This window comes from Purpureocillium takamizusanense, chromosome 2 (genome assembly GCF_022605165.1).
Source record: "Purpureocillium takamizusanense chromosome 2, complete sequence".
Classification (NCBI taxonomy): domain Eukaryota; kingdom Fungi; phylum Ascomycota; class Sordariomycetes; order Hypocreales; family Ophiocordycipitaceae; genus Purpureocillium; species Purpureocillium takamizusanense.
Window position 1 is genome coordinate 2,857,970 of NC_063069.1, and position 21,860 is coordinate 2,879,829.

The 21,860-nt window shown below is 57.4% G+C and overlaps 7 protein-coding genes across 7 annotated transcripts; 4 read left to right on the plus strand and 3 right to left on the minus strand.

Annotated features, from left to right (window-relative positions):
* Positions 1-139: 139 nt before the first annotated feature.
* On the minus strand, positions 140-2,406 carry JDV02_002675 (uncharacterized protein). Its single transcript, XM_047983725.1, has 3 exons — positions 2,081-2,406; positions 1,630-1,999; positions 140-1,575 (listed from the first exon to the last, which is right to left on the minus strand). Exon 3 carries the CDS (start codon positions 1,514-1,516, stop codon positions 323-325), a length of 1,194 nt encoding a protein of 397 aa, XP_047839697.1. The 5' UTR covers positions 1,517-1,575; positions 1,630-1,999; positions 2,081-2,406; the 3' UTR covers positions 140-322.
* Positions 2,407-3,176: 770 nt separating this feature from the next.
* JDV02_002677 (uncharacterized protein) lies at positions 3,177-5,120 on the plus strand. The gene is made up of 2 exons (XM_047983726.1): positions 3,177-3,686; positions 3,768-5,120. Exon 2 carries the CDS (start codon positions 3,903-3,905, stop codon positions 4,785-4,787), a length of 885 nt encoding a protein of 294 aa, XP_047839698.1. The 5' UTR covers positions 3,177-3,686; positions 3,768-3,902; the 3' UTR covers positions 4,788-5,120.
* Positions 5,121-5,555: 435 nt separating this feature from the next.
* On the minus strand, positions 5,556-7,694 carry JDV02_002678 (uncharacterized protein; the record flags this gene model as incomplete). The annotated part of the gene is made up of 4 exons (XM_047983727.1): positions 5,556-5,568; positions 5,637-6,406; positions 6,476-7,409; positions 7,486-7,694. 4 exons carry the CDS (start codon positions 7,692-7,694, stop codon positions 5,556-5,558), a joined length of 1,926 nt encoding a protein of 641 aa, XP_047839699.1.
* Positions 7,695-9,815: 2,121 nt separating this feature from the next.
* On the minus strand, positions 9,816-10,280 carry JDV02_002679 (uncharacterized protein; the record flags this gene model as incomplete). Its single annotated transcript, XM_047983728.1, has 3 exons — positions 9,816-9,886; positions 9,945-10,150; positions 10,246-10,280. The coding sequence occupies 3 exons, from the start codon at positions 10,278-10,280 to the stop codon at positions 9,816-9,818; spliced, it is 312 nt and encodes a 103-aa protein (XP_047839700.1).
* Positions 10,281-11,049: 769 nt separating this feature from the next.
* Positions 11,050-15,719, plus strand: JDV02_002680 (uncharacterized protein). The gene is made up of 4 exons (XM_047983729.1): positions 11,050-13,407; positions 13,503-14,125; positions 14,180-14,473; positions 14,539-15,719. The coding sequence occupies exons 1-4, from the start codon at positions 13,359-13,361 to the stop codon at positions 15,499-15,501; spliced, it is 1,929 nt and encodes a 642-aa protein (XP_047839701.1). The 5' UTR covers positions 11,050-13,358; the 3' UTR covers positions 15,502-15,719.
* Positions 15,720-16,983: 1,264 nt separating this feature from the next.
* Positions 16,984-18,099, plus strand: JDV02_002681 (uncharacterized protein; the record flags this gene model as incomplete). Its single annotated transcript, XM_047983730.1, has 1 exon — positions 16,984-18,099. The coding sequence occupies one exon, from the start codon at positions 16,984-16,986 to the stop codon at positions 18,097-18,099; it is 1,116 nt and encodes a 371-aa protein (XP_047839702.1).
* A 126-nt stretch (positions 18,100-18,225) lies between these two features.
* JDV02_002682 (Ulp1 peptidase) lies at positions 18,226-20,773 on the plus strand (the record flags this gene model as incomplete). The annotated part of the gene is made up of 2 exons (XM_047983731.1): positions 18,226-18,280; positions 18,342-20,773. The coding sequence occupies 2 exons, from the start codon at positions 18,226-18,228 to the stop codon at positions 20,771-20,773; spliced, it is 2,487 nt and encodes an 828-aa protein (XP_047839703.1).
* Positions 20,774-21,860: the final 1,087 nt, after the last annotated feature.

Genomic DNA, 21,860 nt, shown 5'->3' on the forward strand with positions numbered 1-21,860 from the left:
CCGCCAAACCATCATCTGCTGGAGTCTGGACGTGGGGGAGTCGCCCCGAAACTCGGATCCATGTCACCAAATTGCCCCTCTTGGGTCGGAACAGGAATCACGAATGCATGGCCACTGTGGCCGGGAAAGCAAATTCAAACCCCCAAAGTGATTGTATGTCTTTATTCGTTTCTTTCATGATAGTGGGGACACCAACATATCCCTCCAAATACAGTCTGCCGTGTCGCATAGTGCCAAATACCAGTCATCACCGTGAGCACCCTCCTTTTGGCCTTTTGTTGATTATGACGCCCAGCAAAAAAGCCTGGTCTCAAATCTCCCGTCAACCCCCTGCCTGTCGTCCAAACACCCCACTCAAGTAATCGCCTATCGAGAACCTGCCCTCTTTGGTACTTGCCGTCTTCCTGGTCCTGGGGATTGATAGCCAGATGTAGACGAGGAAGATGAGCGAGACTAGGACAATGGGCTGCAAAACCTGAACGCCATGACCCTGCGCGATGGCGCCGACTGCAAAGGGCAGTACGGTGGCGCCACCGCCGCCCAACGCCGAAGAGAATCCAATGGCACTGATATGATATGCTTGAGGGAGTAGCTTGGTCATGACAACGACCGTCGCCGGGAAGAGTGGGCCAAGGAAGAAACCAAGCAGCCCAACAAAGATCATGGCGCCTACCATGCTTGGTATGAACCAGTAGAGAAGCTGCAAGGCGATGCAGCACAAGAGATATGCTGTTATGGCCAGCCTTTCGCCAATTTTGCCGGTGACGAAGCCTAGCACGATGCGGCCCAGACTGAGCCCGAACCAGAAGAGCGTCGCCGTCACACCAGCCAGGAACGGATCTGCCTTGCGCACCTCAATCATGAAAGTCGGGATCCAACCCCCGAGGCTGACCTCGACGCCAGCGTAGGCCAGCAAGAAGATGGCCGTCAGCCAGACGATGGGCTCAGCAAGGACAACGCGCGTCGTGACACCCTCGCTGTGGCTGTTGCTCTCCTTGCGAAGCTTCTCCCGATAGAGTGCCCCAGTTGCTCCCCAGAACGCCCAGAGGCCAAAGACGAACTCGACGCAGACGGCAGCGATCATGAAGTAATAGAACGTGTACCACGGGAACTCGAGTTTCGCGACCAAGGCAGACGCTATGAGGGGCGCCACCGTCCCGCCCAGGCCAAAAGCGCCGTGTATGATACCGAGCAGCTCGTTGGTATGCTGCATGTTGCCAACCCATGCATTGTATGCGCTGTCTTCGATTCCATTTCCAAAACCCACGAGCATGAAAAGGATTGGAATCACGGCGAACGGCGGGTGGAGTGCCAGGGGGATGTATCCGATGAGTCGAAATGTCGGGCCTAGGAATGCGACACCCCTCTGCCCAACTTTGTAGTGAACCCAGTTATTGGATAGGGCAGCCGTGACATATCCGAGGAACGGAGAGAGGAACATGGTGGAGACGACGGCATAGTTGATGTCGTAATATTTCTCAATCTGGCGGGCAAAGCAATTAGGGCGCATAAACATAAATCTCACCTCTTGACGCCATCATTTGGAACGATTATACGTACAAATGGTAAGAGAGCCTGCAAAGGTATCAGCACAAGCTCAGCGGAGAACCGGTTTGGGTAGCTACTTACACCTATGCACCCATCGTGCATCCCCAAGATGAACAACGAGAAGTTGACGGCGAAGTAACGATACTTGTTCATCGGCGGAGAGTCCCAGCGTTCCCTGGTGTCAGGGCGTTCGTCATTGTCGTCACCGTCGTCGTCGTCGTCGTCGTCGTCGAGGCCATGACGGACATTCTGGCCCGTGCCGTTGGACAAGAGGTTCTGCGATTCAGCGTCCACTCGTAGCTGCTCGTCATGATGATCCTCATGGTCATGCTGAGGATCGAAGTGCTCTTCATCTCGCAGGGCAAAGCCATGCTCGAGCGGTGGCAATGGAGTCATCGTCGCAACTCCTGCTAGCCACAGCCCACCAGCTTCGATTCGAGCGTTGGGGCAACTTCAGGCAAGAGATAGAGAAGTCGGAGACAGAGGTCAGCGAGGTGTTTCTGAGAGGAGATACACGAGGCCCCCCACATACTGCAGACGCTACTGTGCCTTGTGCAGACAACTGTGTTGCACACCAACTCCCCGGCCACGAGCTTGAAAAGGCTACCGCAAGTTATGTCCGGGGGGCAGATGCCCGGGGCGGGGCGGCCGAGTCGGTCAGCCGGGCAAACTGACGAGGCCACTCTCTTGTCAAATTGCTAAGGCGCCAGAGCCGAGGGAACTCATCGCCCCATGGCTCATGATGAGCCATCGTCTCGCTTACGCGCCGTACCGTAAATTAACCCCGAGTACTGTCAGTTGGCCGCTCGACGCGGGCCGATGAACCGGCGTCTGCACCGGTGTAGAACTGGAGGGCGCGGACGGCATAGGGGTGGGTGGGGGAGACAAGATCGGCTCTGGTCGGGTCGGTCACACAGCCGATAACGGCGGGGAACCCATGCGGCGGGGTCGGTCCGTCCTTGAGTGAACATGGAGCTCGCGTTGTGGCTCCCGAAGGCACCATTTCGTCTGGCGCCAGGTCTCTCAGCGGCGGCCATCACCCTGTCAAGGACGCAAGGGCAGACGCCACTCCGCAAATTTGTTCATCGATTATGAACTGAGTGAACGTCAGTCCCTTTATTAACAAGGGGCCCGTCGATCCTTGCCCGGGCCCTGCCGTTTCGACGGCTCAGGGCATACCTGAATAAATGCGACGCTATCGCCGTGCCCTCGACCATAAGCTGTGTGAGTAGCGACAGGGTGCTACTTATCGCATTCACCCTTGCTCAGCGTTGAGACTGGGACTGGTGGCATATCATTTAGACCAGAGGGAGGGCCCACAGACGGCGAGCATCATGGCGTCGCATTTTGTGTGTCCAAGACTTGCGGCCTTGCTGGCTTGGCAAGGAATGAAATCCTGATGGAAATTTTGTCTTCAGGGTAGGTATACTGTACTCTGTATTTCGGGAGCGGTGGCCGCGACGTCGAGGAAGGAACAGCCGGCTCAGGAGCATGAAAAGAAGGGGAGTCAAGACTCGAGAGCAACATTAATTCGAGCCCTTGATGGTGCTGTGCGGCACTCTTCATCTCCCATCTCGTTGCTCGCTTCCCTTTGACCCATTTCCAAGTCGATGGCTCTGGCTGCGATCCTCTTCCATTTCCACCCACTCCAACGGCTGTTCCCGAATCCGGATACTACCACACTCGGCGGCTCGGCGTCGCCGTCACCACCCCAGAACTACCTTAACAGTAGGAACTCTAGTTAACACCTCGTGCGCCCGAGACGAAGTGACATCACTGCCAATCCGCCACGACATCAAGTAGCACCAGGCAAAGAGCCGCCCAGACGCCGCATCCCACCGTCGGGAACTCGTCCAGCTTCATCCCTACAATTCGGTATCCTCACGTCTTGTGGTGTTTAGCAGCTCGATTTCAGCTGACCGTCGCGGGCTTCTGCGCCGCATAAACCGCCCGCCTCACTATCCGGCCGCCGCAGACAACTATCGCCCAGCTCCGGCGGCTGTTCGATTCGGCATCATTAGCGTAGCACCAACGGAGAGACAGACCCCTCGTGAGGCTGCTGATCCGGCTACTGAGCAACAGACCATCACCCGTCGCCCGCCGCCTCCAAACCCGTGCAATCCGGGGCGTCGCATCAGGTCAGCTGGCCTCCGGCCCTTGGCTGGGCCCCTCCCCATATCCTACACCATCATCGCCGTAGGGCTGACCCAATCCCTCAGCCCCTACATAATCATTCTTGCTGCGATTTTCCTCACATTTATTCTGCGCCGCAGTCTCCCATCACTGTTACTTTGTGGTATTCTCTTTGAATAATCCGTACATACAATCAGTCTCAGTCCTTGCCACCAAGGATCATGTCGAGATATGAAGCCGACGATGGTGGCCGCCGCTCGCGACGCGACCGCGACTACTCCCCCGATTATCACTCTGGTGGCGGCGGAGGCGTGAGATCGTTTGACCCGAACTACGAAAACCAGCCTCCTCCCCCTCCCCCTCCTCAACAGCAGCCACAGCAGCAACCTCGTGGCCTGAACGAGGACTACTACCGTGAAAGTGCCGCCACTCTCGGCGTCCCGACTCAGAATAACCCCCGGCCACGGTCCGTGCCTCCCCCGTCCTCGGCGATGGTACGGCGGCCCCGCTCCCCGTCTCGGTCGTCGCGTTCCTCGTCCCGGTCCTATCGTGGCCGCGGTTTCGATGACGATGATCGCAGTCGGTCGCGCGGTGTTTCTCGTGGAGCCGACCCCATGAGCCGCGCTCGGGGGATCGTCCATGACAACTTTTCCCATTCGGCCACAGGCATCGGTGTCGGCATTCTCGGGGCCGTGGTCGGGGGCATCGTGGCCAACAAGGCGTCGGAAGCAGCCTTCAAGCACAGGCACAAGACGAGTGGTCGAGGGCGCCGCCACAGCGACGAAGCAGCTCCACGGATGGTTTCTACAATCCTTGGTGCTGTGGCTGGTGGTCTCGGCGCGAATGCCATCGCGAACAAGGTCGAGGACTCACGTGATAGGGGCAGACAACGCCAGCTGGCATGGGAGGGACGCTACGGTCCTGAGGAGGACTTGCCGCACTACGACTCTGGGCGGCCGGGAGACCTCGATCACAAGAATGGACGTGGTCGGCTGTACCGCGGCGATGACGATGACTACGATTACGTATATGACGACGATAGAAGGTCTAGCCGCTCTGGAAAGCGTCGCAGGGACGAGGAGGCCGGCTTCCGATACCGCTTCTGAGGACGAGGCACCGCACTCACAATTAATGGCTTTCCTGATGATCAGACGACTGTTGCGCTTTCGGCGATAATATCTGCAGGATAATTTTTGATCCAAAATACTTGACATGTAAAATGGGCCTTTCATACGATAGGGAGTCGATGGATGCAGAGAGGTTACCTTGATGGGGTAGGACATGACGCCACGTTTTTGATGAAATTGAGGTTGCTGCGGGACGATGTCGTTTGGAGAGATCGAGGGTCACCGAGCCATGATCAGACCTATCATGTTTTACACTATGATACAAGTTCTCATTTTCTCACTACTTACGAAGTACATGAGAACCAGCCTCGGTCAAACCTATGCTGGCTCAGATGTCTGCGCGATCGACTCTCTCTCTGACCACGTCTGTTACCGTAGGAACTCACTCTCCACCTTTCCAGTTCCCTCAAAGTCCCCAGATGACCTGTATCGTCCGAGGCCACGCGAGCAAACCGCCGAGAGCCATGCTGCGCAATGCAAAGAACCACAAAGCCCAAGGCGTTGTAGCAAAATAGCCCGGAGTCCAGCTATTACACTCCGACATCAGTCCCCAATCCTTACCATTCGCCAAAGAATCTTCCGGTGACATTAGGGCGCGCGAAAAAAAAAAGGAAAATTAAAGATACAAAAGCGCACAAAAGAACCTAAGGACATGTCGTGGATTCTTGATTACATGTAAGTCCTTCGTCGGAAGATTCTGGCAAGCCTTGGCAGCGATGGCAAGGGAGGGCTCTCCAGGCCGGCATCCTAGGTCCAGTCGCTGCAGTCGAAATCACGGAAAAAAGTCAGCGAGCATAAGGAAGGGGATCCTCGAACTCGGCGTCATACCCTTGCACGTCCCTTGCTCCGTACGAGGTGCGGTCGTCTGCCCTGTTGTCTCGCTCACGAGACGGCTTCTTCTGGTGCGAGTGCCCGGCACGGTCGTGCTGCTGATGGTGCTGCTGGTGCTGGCGCTCCTGCTGATGCTGCGGCCACGACGGGGGCGCGCCGGCGAAGGTCTCTCCCGGCCGCGAGACGCGAGTGTTGCGCACCTCGCGGCTTCTCTGCTCGCGGACGTCCTTCTCGCGCTCCACAATGACCTTGAAGAACTGCGCAATCTCGGTGAGGCCGACCTGTCGTGCGATCGAGACGTTGATCATGTTGAAGAGCGACTGGGAGTCGACGAGCTGCTTCGCGATGACCGAGTCGGGCTGGCAAAAGGTGCGGACGCGGATCTGGCGCGCGTTGACCTTCATGCAGTGCAAGAGGCCTGCGATCTCGACCGGGTTGCTCTGGCGGCGGCCGTAGAAGTTGAAGTCGTTGATGTGGAGGTGCACGAGCTCGAGCTGCGTCTCCAGGTCGTAGCGGAAACCGATCACCTTGGGCCGTCCCTGGGAGACCCAAAAGTCGGCAATCTTCTTGAGGTTGTCGGCCACTAGATGGCCTCGCTCAAGTTCATTGGTGATGTAGTCGTGAATGGCGCCGGTGAGATGGTACTCGAGCTCACAGTAGAGCAGGCTCTGCTCCCGAGGATTGAGCGAGATGGCAATCTGAGATGTTGCTCCGGCGTCTTTGGCCAGAGCCGGCGTCTTGCGGCTTGGGTTGGAGAACTCTGCGGTCTGGAGGAAGATGTTGCAGTTAGCAATGCATTTCGCTTCACTTTGTTTCCCGTTCTCTCAAAGACTTACCATGTCCTTCGCGATTTTCTTGATGCTTTCAAGAATACCCGTCTTCTTCTGCGGTGTCTTCTTCTCCTTCTCCGGCGAGCGACGCTCGGTGCGCTCCAGCCAACCGTTCTGCCCAATCATGGTCTTCTCGCCTTTCTTCACAGTTGGGAAGTCCCGGCCGCAGAAATACAGTGCCAGAGGCGAGAAGACCTGGTCCTCGAGGGTTTCGTCTCTCGCAGGCGCAACGGCGGACTGAGTAGGGACGCGTCCTGGAAGAGGGGGGATAGGAGTAAGAGGGCTCAAGGTACCAGAGAGATACAAAGCATCGGACCTGAGACCCTCAGAAGTGCTCTTGGAGCGGCGAGGCCGGTGAGAGAGGCTCTCCACACGCTGAGGTGGCTGGAAAGAATAATCGCCGGTGCTTCTCATGGCACTCCAGGCATTGTACATGTCGATGACGGGACCGTTGACGTTTCCGTCCGACGAATCAGTAGTATACGTGCCCCGGAGGTCCATGGGAATTTGCTGGCGGCCGCTAGGATGGAATCCCGAAGCCTGATCGCTCTCGGAACGCATTTGGGCGTATCCATGGTGTTCGACACCAGGCGGGGTCAGAGGCGACTCAGGCATCGCCTGCTCGGGGTTGAACGCAACAGCTCCGGCAACGCGTCTTCCACTGACCTGGATGGGCGATGGGGAAGGCATCTGGCGACGAGCGGCCAAGCTTGGGTCCGCTCTGGCGGCAAAGATATCCGCCTGGGGGCGAGGCATCAGCTCAGAGAAGGTCGGCGACGCGACACCAGAGTCGGTCCCGTCTTCTCCGCTGCCACTAAAGGCGTAGTTCATGGTAGGATGGCTGCTAGAGCCAGGCGGAGACTGGGACGTGGCCTTGGACGGCGTCGTGTCGACACGCTGACGCGCTTTGACGGGACTGTTGGTGACTTTGTTTGTGAAGCTTGAAAACTTTGTCAGTCGAGACTTAACAAGCGGTCGACTTGGTTATTGAAAACCCAAAACAAAAGTTGACTCACGCGTCTGTGATCTTGTCCATCTGCGTCTCCGTGAGGTTCATGCGAATGTGCAGCGGCTGCTTGGCCTGCTTCTTCCTGGGCGACGACAGCTGTTGCTCTCTGCTCGAACTTCCGGACCCACGAGGCTTGTGCTTTCGAGGGGAAGGCCTTGACACGCTCGAAAGACTTGTCAGTTGGTCTTGGGGCTTTTCTGGGCTCTGCGGCGGCATTGGGTTCTCCCTCGTCTGGCGTCGATGGCGGGGGGCGTGAGAGCGAAGCACTCGACGACGACCCTTGGCCGAGCAGGGTTTGAACCGCAGCAGCTAGAGACAAGAGAGATTCAGATACCAGACAGCTGAGCGGCTGTTATCTTTTGAAAAGAGGCGCTCAGGAGAGTAGTGTCGATGGTAACTCGAATCCTGGGCGCAGCAGGTGAAGGGGGGTTTTGTGGCGGTGGTGGAGGAGAGAGAGGTGTGGTTGAAAGGTGGTTGCAGATGAGCTAGCGAGGACTTGAGAGAGAGAGAGAGAGATGAGTGTGCGTTTGCGAAGGGGGGCGCAGGCCGCCCGACTTGTTGTTGTGTTCAGCCTGGCTGCCTGGCGCGGCAGCTGCCCGCAGCTGTTATCCTTCACCAGCGCACACGCGACCCCGCCGCCAGCCCCCAGTGAACGGCTGAACGCCTCGCCCGTGCACGGCGGCTCTACAAAGACGAGCTATGAATGGGGCGCCCGGCCCTGATCAGCGCAGCCGAGAGTGGCCAAACATGCGGGCAAGCCAGGTCTGTCAGCGCGCCTTGATGTCCGCCATCAACGCTCTCTTGCTTGCATAGGACAAGACTTCCTACTTGTATACCTACTTCCCATCTCTGATGGGACAAAGTGACTACAAGTTGCGTTCTATATTGGCGTGCGTGCCACTACTGCTGTAGCCGCTCATTCGGTCACAGAGGCAATGCGTGACGCCCGTTTGAGAAGCATTGTTTATCACGGTCTTGGTCGGCGCACTCGGATGCGCATAACAAAGCACGAGCCCGGAAGAAAACTGTTCTCCTAAACAGTACGTAGCCACCTTTACCACTGAAGGAAAAAAAGGCTTGCTCTTCCTATCATGGCGTCGAGCAACCGTTCTGCCACCCAGCCTGTCAAGCCTCGCTCCCCCCACAATCGGGCGTCGAGAGCTGTTCAATTTCGCAGAGGCGGACGAGCATCATCCCGCGCCACTTGACGGCAAAGTGAAGTCGACAGCACGTGCCGCGAAGCGGCTGCGGCCAAGCCCATCATCATGCACGACACTGGCCATAAGCATAGGATGGCTTTCCCATTTCGAGAGGGAGTGTAAACAGTCAGATACGTGTTACGGGCACCCCTGACACGGGGATGACGGTAAGCTAAGCGGCGACAGCAACTGGGGCCAGAAAAGGATTTTGTCGGCGGCGAGTGACCGCCGACATGTCTTTCTGGCAGGATATATCCTCCTTGCGTGTGGAACGTTGAGTCCGCCGGCATGTGCCCCGGGAACACGGGCGCGCTGGCGTCACAGCCTTATTACCTTGTGCCGGGCCCAACATCAAGGCGCGTCCCACAGATGCCAGTACTAGTAGTAGCCAAGGCCAGGTTTCATTGCCGGCCGTTGCCGGCGGGTGCCGGACGTTTATGCCGAGGGAGCGGCCTGGCTCGGTAGTTGAGCTGTGTGTTGCCGTGTGGCATTCCCGCGCCGGTTCCAGGAAGCGGCCGCGATGGCGAGAATAAGGTGGGAGTGCAGCCTCCCTTGTAGAACCGGGGCCATGATACGGATGGCCAACGCGGTCTTGCATGGCGATACAACCTCTTCCACGCTCGCGTCGCGATGAGGAGCGTGCCTTGCGGCCTGACAGCGTGTTCCCTCTCTTGTGGCACAACCGATCACTTCCTACGGCTCAGGACAAGCAAGGGTTGCAACAAGGCACCTGACAAACCCACCGACCTCGTCTAGACTTTTCATTCGTGTGAGCCCTCGTCTGGCTCTGGCGCTTCACTCAGGCATGCGACGATATCTCTGCCCAGCTCTGGAAGTGTGCGTACAGTATCACACGCCGTGCTGTCTTTGCCAAATACATGCCACGCTCGGGGTAGCGAAGCATCGTGACATGGCCCGCAGGGTCTGGGCCATTTGCAACCCTTTACATCGGCAGGAGAGGGGGGGGGGGGGTCGAGCTGGCCACGTCCAACTCACCCGGAGGCATCGGTAGGTACATACAGTATAGTACAGTACTTGGTAGCAGTGTGTGAAAAGACACGTTGATGCATGATGCAAATTTGGTCGCTGAGAGCTATTTGCGGCCTGGTCTAAGCGCCCCACTCGAAGAACAGGCATGTTACCATTCCCGACGTGACATGCCGTGGCCAACGGACGCAAGGGCAAAGCAAAGGCTGAGATCCTGGGCGACTGGAGGTGGATCAAGGTTGGGGGAAAGTCGAGGGCCGCGGCCAAGCAAGGCTCTCACCTATGCAGTCCCCTCCGGTTCTGGACCCCCTGGACCACAGCTTCACACCGATGCGTGCGAACGCTGACGAAAGCAAAGTGTTGGCAGTCCCTTGCGTGCCGCCCGCCAACGGGGAACGAGTTACTTTGTATGTGGCCGGGTTGACAAGGTTCCGCCGCCGTCGCCCGCTTGCAGATGGTGTGATCTTTGCGCCTCGGGCGTTGGAGCTTCACTCGTGTGTCAGTTTCGATTAGTAGACGAGGATCTGGCCGCTGGAGCCCAGTATCCTAGGGCTCCCGTCCGTCGTTAGGCTACTACATACTAGCTGGTATGTTGCTTGGGAAATGTTGCCAACATTGCGGGTCGTCAGGCTGGGCTCAGAGTTTATCATTTAAGCTTCATGGGGTTTTGTTCTCGCGGCTCCGATTTAGTATGTCTGGTGCCGCGACTTGGCGTCGAAATCATCCAGTACAGTTATGCTCGTGAATGCGTGAAGACGCACGGTCCGAGGTCTAGACGCATTCAGGGCCTCGGTCGGCAGGCCACGGTGGTCCGCGACAGCGCACGAATGTACGGAGTAAGTGACGGAGCGTTGGGAGTCGGGGGCTCTGGTCCGCGATTCGTGCCGAAGTGAGATATCGGAGGGACTGTTGGGTTGCGTGCGACACGCAGCGAGCGCATATTCTTGGAGAGTCGTTGAGCCTTGGAAAACTGCGTGACATCCAAACAGCTGAGCTGTGCCGCTGGTGTTGGCGTAGCCGTACAGGAGGGACGGCGGTACAACGCGCCTCTGCTGTGCTGTTGAAAGTGCTAGGTTGACGCCACCTAGGGTACCTAAAGGTACCTATGTAAGATGATTGAAGGCAAGGTAGTAGGCATTTATTACTACCTACCTTGACCTGTATCTGCGAGGCGGTGGCGCTGTGGTATCCTGTACCTATTTTACCTTGGTACTAACTTTCCACTCTCACCCCACGGCAGGAGCGCCCGTTGCGCAGTCGTCGCCCACCTGCTTCACACCTGCAAAGTGCGACTAACATTTTCGCCGGCAGCACGACCAACAACTTGCCTCCCTCCCTTTAGTACTAGGTAGTACATACTAGGAGGTACGTTACCTACCGGGGTACAGTACAGTACTTTGATAGTATTACTGTACGTAAGTTCGTCCCGCTCAGGAAATAAGGTGCCCACGAAAGGAACTGCTACAGCTAACCTGCCTTCCGTCCCCAATGAATACGGCCACCGCGGTGAGGTGGAGTTGGATGCGCGGGCACGCCGGGCCCTGTCCTGTCGACGGTGGCGTGGCGCAACTTGGCACCGGGACGCGTGCACTACTGGAAAGTGTGCGTGAGGTACAGTAATACGGCTTGGAAGCCCAAAAGTCTCCAGGCAGAGGGCGCACCCCCGTGTCCCGGTCTCCGGTCCTCCCGCAACTCGCACCTGTCCCAGGCAAATGAATCCCGGGCGCGGGCAGGCCATTCGTGATTGGACCGCCGCCTCAACACCAAACTAGGTGGAGGTAGGTAGGTAGGTAGCCATGGTACCTTGGCTAGGTAGGTATGCTGTGCTGTCACCAGGCTTGAGATGTTGACTCGACTCGAGGGGCGAGACTCGAGAGTCTGATCTGGTCCTGCCGGTCTGGTCACGACGATCAGCCTGTCACTCCACACGCGTCCCCCGCCCTGCGCCCAATCAGCGCCACCGGCCTGCTTCCCCACAACTGACCTGCAACCCGGAACCTGGCGCGCCGCCGTCATCAGCATCAACTCCCGATATTCCTTCCCGGCGCCACTCGCTCTCCAGTGCCCCCCAGCTCGACCCACCAGCCTGCGCCGCGCCAGACGTGGATGTGAATTAATTCAACAAGGGGGCTCCTGCGGCGACGGCGCGTTCCGCACTCACGGTGACTGCAGTGCAGCGCAGCGCAGCGCAGCTCCTCATGCCAGATGGGCTACACGACCAGCACCGCCTCTGGGCAATCACCACAGAGAGGGCGTCTTCTTCTCTTACGCTACGAGGAGGGGGCAAGTTAGGAAATGGCCGATATCGCCGTCCCTGACCCCCGGTCTGCCCGTCCGACCTCGATTCCTCGAAAGAGTCTGGCCGTCTCCATGCCAGCCTATCACTAGTACTAACTTGCTACGTAGTGCTGGCGTTTTCTCCTGCTCAGGCCAGGCTTGTCAGGAACCGGGCCCCCTCGCCCAGACTCCAGACTTCAGACTCCAGCGGATCCATCGCTGCCCCATACGGTATTGGACTCGGCCAGATGCGAGACCAGGGGTCGCTTCCGATAGAACGACGTCGCCAAGGGGTCAAGGGTGACCTGCCAGCGGCGTGTCAATGACGATGCTGCAGAACCTGTCCCGAACAGGCCAAGGTCGCGGTCTGCCCTGCGTTCTGCACTGCTGACCGCGTCCGCCGTCAGCAGCCTCTGCAGCCTGTGCAGCCATCGTCGTCTCCCCGACCGACCTTTCTCGTCCCCCGGCGCCCAACCAGCACGCTGCCCCCCCCCGGCCCGCCTGGCACGCGGCTCGCCGCCCCGCGCCGACGGCCAACATACCGCATGGCCGTCATCCTCATCTCGATCATGTACCTGGCCGCCGCTCCAGCACCGTAATGTTACTTCAATATACCGTAGGTACTTCGTATCCGCACTCCGTACACACACGCCTCCTTTGGCTCTGGCCAGCCGGACCCGAGCCCATGATCCGGCCGGCTGTCTAGCCTAACAATCGTGCCGCAACTAACCATCCCACCCCCCGGTTTGACGATGCCGTGCTGCAGGCCCGCGCTTTGCTTTCACGGCCAGGGGTATTACAGCACCAAGTTACCAACCGACGGGATGATGACTGCACGCGGGCTTGGGCTTTGTCCCCCTTGTGTTGCCTGTCGACACACGCCCTGCCGCCAAGGAGAGCCGTTGCAGGTGTCGATGACACGATGCGTCCTGGTCGCGGACCTGCGAGGTGCAATCTGCCGTCGTTGCGTCTTCAAGGCTCTTTTCGTGAGCCCTACTTCCCGGACTCTGTGCCGTACACTTAGCAGCACCCTCCATCCCTCTCTCCACCAGTCGTGAGGCTCCAGCCGCTTACAAGGATGTCTGCGTGCGGGGGGTGCCGGACCTTTAGCCAGAGTGGAGGCTGTTCTTGCTGGCCCCGACATGCCACTCGGATTGCAAGCGGGTAATTCAAGGCTGCCTCTTGTCTCGCATACTTCCCTCGCCGCCGCCCATTTCTCCGTCATTCTTATAAGTGGCCACGATCCCCCGTCGTAGCCTCACAATGCCTTGCTTCCCACCGACTAGTATATTGCTGTGCCGTCTTGGAATTCCTTCCACAAACCTCTCTCTAGTTTCTTCCCTCCGCCACTACATAGATCTGACGTTTCTCCATAATACACGAGCCTTGTGGCGCGGCCAACCCGAGAACCTACGGTATGAGAGCTGACAGAGTAGGCCAGCCGGGGCTGGAGCTGTATGATGTTGGTGCGTACTCCGGCTTTCTCTTGGGCCCCCCTCTCTCTCCGCGTAAACCTGTACAAATCTATTCTCTTGTCGTCTTCGCTAACGTGAGAGCACAGTTATCGTCGGTGCCGGCCCTGTTGGCCTCATGTTGTCCACATGCTTGGCGCGTTGGGGCTACCGGATAAAGCACATCGACAACAGGCCTGAGCCTACGCGCACTGGCAGGGCTGATGGGATCCAACCCCGGTCCCTCGACCTCATACGCAACATGGGGCTCAAAACCGACATCATGGCCCACAAGCCGGCCAGAGTCTACGAGGTAGCATTTTGGGATCCGGCACATTCCGGAGATGGCATCGCTAGGACGGGCACTTGGGCGAGCTGCCCGAGCTTTATTGACGCGCGCTATCCTTTCACCACATTGCTACACCAGGGTCATATTGAACGGGTTTTTATTCGAGACCTAGAGAAGAATGGCGTGCAAATCCAACGTCCGTGGACCATCACGGGCTTTTCCTCAGACGAGTTGCGAGACCCCGAGTACCCCGTGGAGGTGACTCTGGCGCACGTCGATGGCGATGCTTCTGAGACAGTCAGAGCCAAGTACCTCTTTGGTGGCGAAGGCGCGAGGTCTTTCATCAGACAGCAACTCAATATTGCTGTTCGTCATCTCGATCCGATAGAGCATGTCTGGGGCGTGATGGACGGTGTCGTCGAGACCGACTTCCCCGACATCAAGGTGCGACCCAATGTTTTCCATGAGACCTGCCACAGCTCACTGACTGTAGCACAGATGAAGTGTACCATTCACAGCGAGCACGGATCCATCATGGTAATCCCTCGAGAGGACAACATGGTGCGCCTGTACATCCAGATTTCTTCGTCGACCGACTCAGACTGGAGCCCCCGAAAGACAGCGACAGAGGCCGAGGTGCAAGAGTCGGCGAAACGAATCTTGCAACCGTATTCGATCGAGTGGCAACGCGTGGAGTGGTACTCAGTCTACCCCATCGGCCAGGGTATCTCGGACAACTACACTCTTGACCAGCGCGTCTTCATCGGCGGCGACGCTTGCCACACTCACAGCGTAAGATCCCCTATGCCTACCACGCCCTTGGTCGTGCTCTTACGCATACTGATCGAGTCCCACAGCCCAAAGCAGGACAAGGGATGAACACGGCGTTCCTCGATGCCCTCAACCTGGCGTGGAAGATTCACGCAGTCGAGGGTGGCTTTGCCGACCGGGATATCTTGAAAACATACGAGTCGGAGCGCAAAAGCGTGGCGGAGAGCCTCCTGGACTTCGACAATCGCTACGCAAAGCTATTCTCGCAAAGGCAGCCAGCAGCATGCGAGGTTCGCGCAGCGTCAGCAGCGAACGAATACGTCAATGCAGCCGATGACAATGAGTTTATCAGGGCGTTCAAAGAGGCATGTAGGTTCACCAGTGGCTACGGCGTGGCGTACGGGCCAAATGCATTGAACTGGTCTCCCGACCACCCTGCGGCCTCGTCTGTAATAGGACCAGACGGGACAAAGCTCATGCCTGGGACCATCTTCATCAACTCGGACGTGACGAGGGTCGTGGACGCCAATGTTGTGCATCTGGAGCAAGAAGTCCCGCTCAACGGCTCGTTCCGCATCTTCGTCTTCGCTGGCAATCCGGATATCACGCAGGACGCACTTCAGGACTTTGCAAGTGGCTTGAATGGGCAGCGGTCCTTCTACAGCGCCTACACGCGCCCGGATATCCGCAAGGTCCCGCACCACGAAAAGCACAACCCCCACAGCCTATTCTACACGCTGTGTACTGTCTTGGCACGCAAGAGGGCAGATATCGAAATCTCCCGTGACGTCCCGGGTGTTCTTGCGGGGTATCGCGAGCACATATACGCCGACGATATCTGGGATAGGCGTGTGCCCAACGCCCGAGCAGCCGCGCACGCGAAAATGGGCTTGGACGAGGATACAGGCGGTGTGGTTGTGGTGCGGCCAGACGGCTACGTGGGCGCCGTCGTTAAGCTTGTTGAGGGGAGCAGCACAGTTGACGCCTTGAATGCGTACTTTTCGGCGTTTTGCACCAAGCGACTTGGCGAAGCGGTCGCACAACTATGAGAGCAGATTGTCAGTACCATGAGGCCGCAGGCTTTCGACGACGGGGTTTGGGATACGAATGACTTGATGAATACCATTGTATATCGACCAAAGGGTTTCGGTTGAAATCATGTATTTCGACACCACCTCTAATAGTTTGTCAAATGGAGATCATGGATTATTGCATGGCATGCAACGGGACCATAGCAGGAGAGCGTACCGCGAAACCTAGGCTGGGGATTTACATAGGCGGAGGGAGACGTGGTTTCGCACGTGTAGACTACAGGTGCTCTGATCCGTGAAAAGATGGGAAGGAAACCCCTGTTCATTTCACCTTGATAGGCACGCGCGAGCTTGTTCCATGGGGGCTGGATGGCGTCGTGGGCGCTGTTCACCCCGCGACCCCGAAGAGTCAAGTCTCAAGAACGTTTCAAGTGCAACGGGATGGTGGCGCTTGTCCCCAGAGTCAGACACATGGAAGTTGAATGTGCTGGGCACACCGAAGTAGAGCCTGCGCGTGCCGGTTTGCAGACATGTGCAGAGCTCGCTACTGCCACCGGAAGCTCTCCAGATCTTACATGCATGATGGATGGGCTTGTACGTGAATACAGTATACTTGGGACAATGGAAGGTGCACTCGACTGCCTCGTAACAATGAGGTGGGCGCAAGAATGAGAGCACAGGCGGGGCCGTGAGTGGAGCACCTCGCGAATCAGCCGCGCGACGTGCCAAGACTTGGCTCGCGGATATTGAGCCAATCATCAATTCCTCTGCCGGAGACCCATATAAGCGAGCGTTCGGCCAATGACAAGTCTCAGACAATGCGTGTTCAGTGACATGGGGCGCTAGGGGCGTTGAGCCGAGGTTTTCCCAGCTAGAAAACTCCCCTCAACACCACTAAACTTCAGCGACAGCTCCATCATCATAGGGAACTCAGCGACCTCGTTCAGCGACCTCGCTCAGCGACCACCACCCAAGCAACGCCCGCGTCCTCCTGAGCCGCGTCCGCGCCCCAAATTCGCGGTTCTGTTGACGCCTTCTTCCCTCATTGGACACCCGCGTGTCGAGGAGCCCGCCCGTCATGCTCGCGTTCTCTGTCGCCTGGCAACGGTGACTGATCGCGCGCCGTGTCTGGCCCGTATAAGGTACGCATCTCCCCCCGGCCCCCCCCCCTTCTCTCCTCTTTTCCCTCCTTCAACTTTTCACTGCTTCTGCCTCTGCACTGTCAAGTTTCGCATCACCACCATCAGCAAGCTCATCTGCACTTTTGCACCTTTCAAGCAAGCACTCGTCTTGATGATATTCATCCAGTCTGCACTGCTCCTTCTACTTTGGCCAGTTGAACTGGTTCTACGCGCATCCTGCCTCGTCAAACACCTGTTTTCGACTGTGCCTACCAGAATCACGCACGTTTCATTATCTGCGCGTTTGCATAGCAACACCGCACCTTCTTCCCCTTCATCACCACTGCCCTCTCATCATCAAAACCCCTCGACCTTCGTCATGTCTGCTCCTTCTACGGGTCCGCAGCAGCCGCCGCAGCAGCTGCAGCAGCAGCAGCGCATCAAAGACACCGTGAAGGCCGTCAGGGCTGCTCTCAGGGCCCGGGCACGCCAGAGCGCTTTGTCTATTCGCCGGTTGGGAGTCCCCAGAACTGACCGCATGGTCCCCATACTTCAGGCCATCAACGCCGCTCGCTTTGGAGCACCTGGAGTGCGTTACCGTCTGGAGAACAACGAACAGCCGCCTCCGACGCGTGATCGACGTGTCTTTCCTCGCCCACACACCCGCTTTGTCATCGACACGGTCTACCCTTTCAATCACCGCCAGACTCCTCTCCGCCCCGAGCAACGCCACGAGGAAGACCTTGATACTGCCGCGACACAGACGACGTTCCAGGCTACGACTAAGCATCGCCGCCAGCACAAGGAGCTCGTTCGCAAGGCAACTACGCAGACCACTCTTATTGTCCCTGGTCCTGCGACTCCTGCTGTTCCTCAGCCACCGACTGAACCGGAGAGCGACACGGATGAAGACGCCTTTACTATTGAACCGGCCTCAGCTCCCCCCACCACTGATTCACCTTCTTCTTTCGCTTCCCACGTGGCTACTGAGCCTACTGGATCTCGTCTGCTGGTCGATTCTCAGTCTGCTTCTGTCCCTGAGCCGTCCGTCACTCCTGCGACCCCAGCGTCGGAACCATCGTCATCTGCCGCTTCTGGTCAGGCATCCTCTTCAGCACCTTCCCAGTTTGACAATCAACAGGCCAACGGGCAGATCAACTTGGCATCGCAGCCTGCTACGACTGAGTTTGCCCCTAGCCTGCCGCCTTTGCCATCATATCTGTCGGCCCTCCGTGCCTTTGGCTCTCGACCGAACATTGACGCCCGCCGACCTCAGCCAGAGTTTTCGGAACAAGGGCAGCCGTCAAACACTGATGACCCTCAATTTGTTGTAACCAATGGAATTCGCACGCGAAAGCGGCGCGCAAACACCACCACCGACCTTGAGCTGGTGGCTGCGGCAGGCGATCGCCGTATTCCAACACCACAGAGAATTTACCTTGCCCGACGAGAGGCAAGACTGTGGGCCAACTCTGCGCGTGCCGTCCCCGTGTAGAACGCCGAGGTGAGTCTTGCCATGCTCTTGCCTGTCAGTAACATTCTGTTTGAGCTTTGCTAATGTCGCTCCCAGGCACCACGTCGCATGTACTTGCCCCAATTTCGGGATATTTCCGCCAGGGTGATGACCGGCCTTCGCGACGCCGTCACCCGTGCTGGTGACAGGGTCGCTGGTCTTGGTACGTTTGCCCCCTTTGTTCTTGTCTACATTGCATCCTGCAGCGTGCTGACCAAGCATAGCTCGCAACACCTCCAACAATGTCGCGCGCATTCGTCGCCGCGCCACTGGCGCACTTCATACGGCGCGCCGAAGTCTTGACTTCAGCAACAAGCGCCTCCGCATCGAGGCCCCAGATGCTACTATACCTCGCTGGCAACCCAGTGAAGAAGCCCTCAAGACCATGGTCCTCGACAAGGAGGAATTCGCCAAGACTCTTTTCAGAATCGGTACAGTGGTCGAGCAGAGTGATGCCGTGTCGATGAACAGGCGACTCAGATTTCTCCGACCGTCTCTCCTGTGCCTGAATGGCGAATCCCAGTCACTTTCTCCGGATCAGCAACCGGATCTTGTCGGCCCATTTCTGGTGCAGCTTTTGAACTGCATCAGTGTCTGCAATGGCATCTACAGCGTCAACGAGTTTTTCAAACTGAGGAGAAATCACCAATCGCTTCAGGAAACCGCCATCGACTACGGCATGACCGCTGAGGGCATCCAAAAGATTGAGCTAGCGCGAGCCTTTATGGCTGCACCGGCACTCCCCGCGACCTGTAACGAGGTCCTGCAGTTGATTGGGGTTCACCTTTCTCAGCTGCTCCCAAAAGACGAATTCGACACGATCCTACTCGACCTTCGGGCTGTCTTGGCCCATCTTCCCATGCCGAGTTTTGTGGTCTCCAAGCGATATCACAAGCAGATGCGGGTCTTCTTTCCGGCTCCGCGTCGTTCGATCTCAGATTGGGATTGGCCTATCCCTGGATCGTTCCCACGCGACGAGCTTGAGTCTCATGAGCAGGATGTTGCTGCTCCACAGCCCGCACCTCCGTCGGAAACATCTGTTGCACCAATTGCCTCCCCTCAGCCTCAGATTCGGCGGTCCGATATGTCTGGCACGAACCGCATGCGAGCGGATCTTTTGGAGGCCAAGATCTCGGATATGTCGGAATCGGAGTTCCGGGCTGCCTTTTACCATGAAAGCGAACAACATCGCCTTATCAAACAGAAGTATGTCCGCAAATTTCAGCCGAAGGAACCCAGTCAGGACGCGAAGCCGCTCGGCTCTATCCTCAAGAACCGAGAGAGGCTCCCAAAACAGAAGACTCCAAAGCGACTGCGCATGACACGCGCGCCCAAGATCGTGCGCTTTAAGGAAGGCACTCTGAGCCCACAGAAGCGCTCTCATACAGGACTGGATGTCCCCAGACGTCCGGGTTGCAAACGCAAGAATGGCGGAAGAGTGCATCCGATTACACCTATGCACCGACCTGATACGCGACCTAACATTTTTGTGCGCAATGTTGCCGTATCGGACGGCGATGTGGAAGAACGAGAAGTCGAGACACCCGCTAGATTGCGCTATTCTCGTCGCGTGCTTGCCGATAAGGCTGAACAAAAGGCCGAGGCCGATGCCCGCATCAAGGCACTCATGGACCTGCCTGCTCCGGCGGGCCTTGCCAACAGTGAAACCGTGAGCATCGTGGTTGAACGCCTGAAGACAGAGGAGGCACGCAAGGCCGCTGAGAAGGCTCAGCGTGAGGAAGAAGAGCGAAAGGAGGCCAGAAGACTTGCACGGGAAGCTGCCGAAGCCAAACGACAGGCTGAGGCAGAAATAAAACGGGTCGAGGAAGAAAAATGGAAGGCTGAGGAAAAACGCCGCCGCGAAGAGTTCATCCGCAACATCGACCAGCACCGACAGTTGCGCGCACCCAAGACGCCCTTCATCACTGCTCCCGGTGCGCAGTTTATGGCGAAGGCCAACAACATTCTGACCGGTACCAACACAAGTGGCATCTTTGTCACGACACCTGAGGGTGGCACGCTGCGGAAGCACGACTTTGTCTCTGTCATTCCGAGCACGAACTGGCTTAACGATGAAATCATCAATGGATCCATTGTCTTCCTTGACAGATCGATAAACGAGGCTGCTGGAATTAAGGACTTCAAGCAGCAGACCCGAAAATGTCTAGCTTTGAACTCGTTTTTCTTCAAGAGCCTGTTGGCAAATGGCAATAAGGACGTGCTACGGAAGCTGAAGCGACACGGAGTCGACAAGCACAACTTCCTGGACCTTGAGACAATCCTGATGCCTGTGTGCTCCGGCAATCACTGGACGTTGATTGTCATTCGCCCGATGATGAGAACGATCGCCCACATGGATTCGCTCAATCCGGCGGGCAATCAGCATTACGTTGATGTTGCGATGAACTTTGTTCGCTTTGTCCTCGAGGACAACTATGAAGAATCGCTCTGGAAAACTGTCCGTCATGATGCTCCACGGCAGACGAACGGCTATGACTGCGGTGTCTTCACAATCACCAATGCCATTTGCTTGGCCCTGGGCTTGAGCCCAATTGATTCCTATTCGGCGACGGACATGGAGACGCAGCGCAAGCGGATCGCGTGCATCTTGCTGAACAGGGGCTTCCACGGAGACTTCTCGGTTGGGGAGTACTGAGGCCACCCTCTTTGTCCAGATTGGTCTGTTTTCCGTTCTGTTCTGTATTGCTTGGTTTCTTTTTCCTTGCTCGCGATGACATTGGGTCTTCGGCGTTTTGAGGCATCAGGAAAAGGAAATGAAGGGCGTTCTGGAAAGGAGACTTGAGAGAATAGCATTGATAGCGACGGATGGCGGAGAGTGTTTGGAAAGGGAAGGAGGATAGGGCACAGAGACGGGCGGCCCGACCAGGCAGACGTGCAACACAAGAACGTTGTAGGGCGAGGCCGACTTTTTCTTGTATCAATATTGTAATGCCCGGCCCAGAGGGCTGGCGCGTCGAGCTTGGATGAGTAGTGTTAGAATGGCCCGAGTGGCCTTTTCAAGACAAATACCGCATTCATTGTCACAGCAGGCCTGCGCCGAAGCATAGCCGGGATTTTCTCTGAAGAAGGTAGGTTGACGGACTCTCCCGGACCGTAGTAGCTTGCGCGGTCTGTCTGTCGGCTTGGGTTCTCAGGGGCAGCGGAACCAGAGCGGTCGGTCGTCAGTGCCCGCAGACGTTGGGAGTGGAACATGACGATGGGGCCGGGACGGAGAGGGCATCAACCGCAACAAAGCGGCTTCGCCGGTGCCACCCGCGGGGGGAGAAGATGCTAGCTAGTAGATGGAGGCGGACCCAGCCCTGCGCGGGTTCGTCGTACGAGGCAGGGTTGATAGGTAGATGAGCCCGCGTGCCCCGGCAACCACAATAGAGCACAGGGCTGCATCGCATAAGGTAGGCAGAGGTAGGACATGTAATTTGACCCATGGAAGTAGGTGAGGCGGCGTAGACTGGAGCTGTATGCAAGTGGCAGGGAGCAGCAGCTGGTGGGCTGATGACGGAGTGATGGTGGTTCGAGGAGCGGATGAGGCGGAGAGGGGGAGGACAGACACACAAAGTCATGGGCCGAGAACTGTGACGCGGGCCGTGACGAAGTCATACAACACGTACTGTAGCACGAAACGAAATGCAACGAGAAACCTTATGTTGCTTTGTAAATACGAGGAGTTGAGTTTGTTGACGAAGTCGAGCCACGGGATGGCGGGCCAGACCATAAGGGCATGC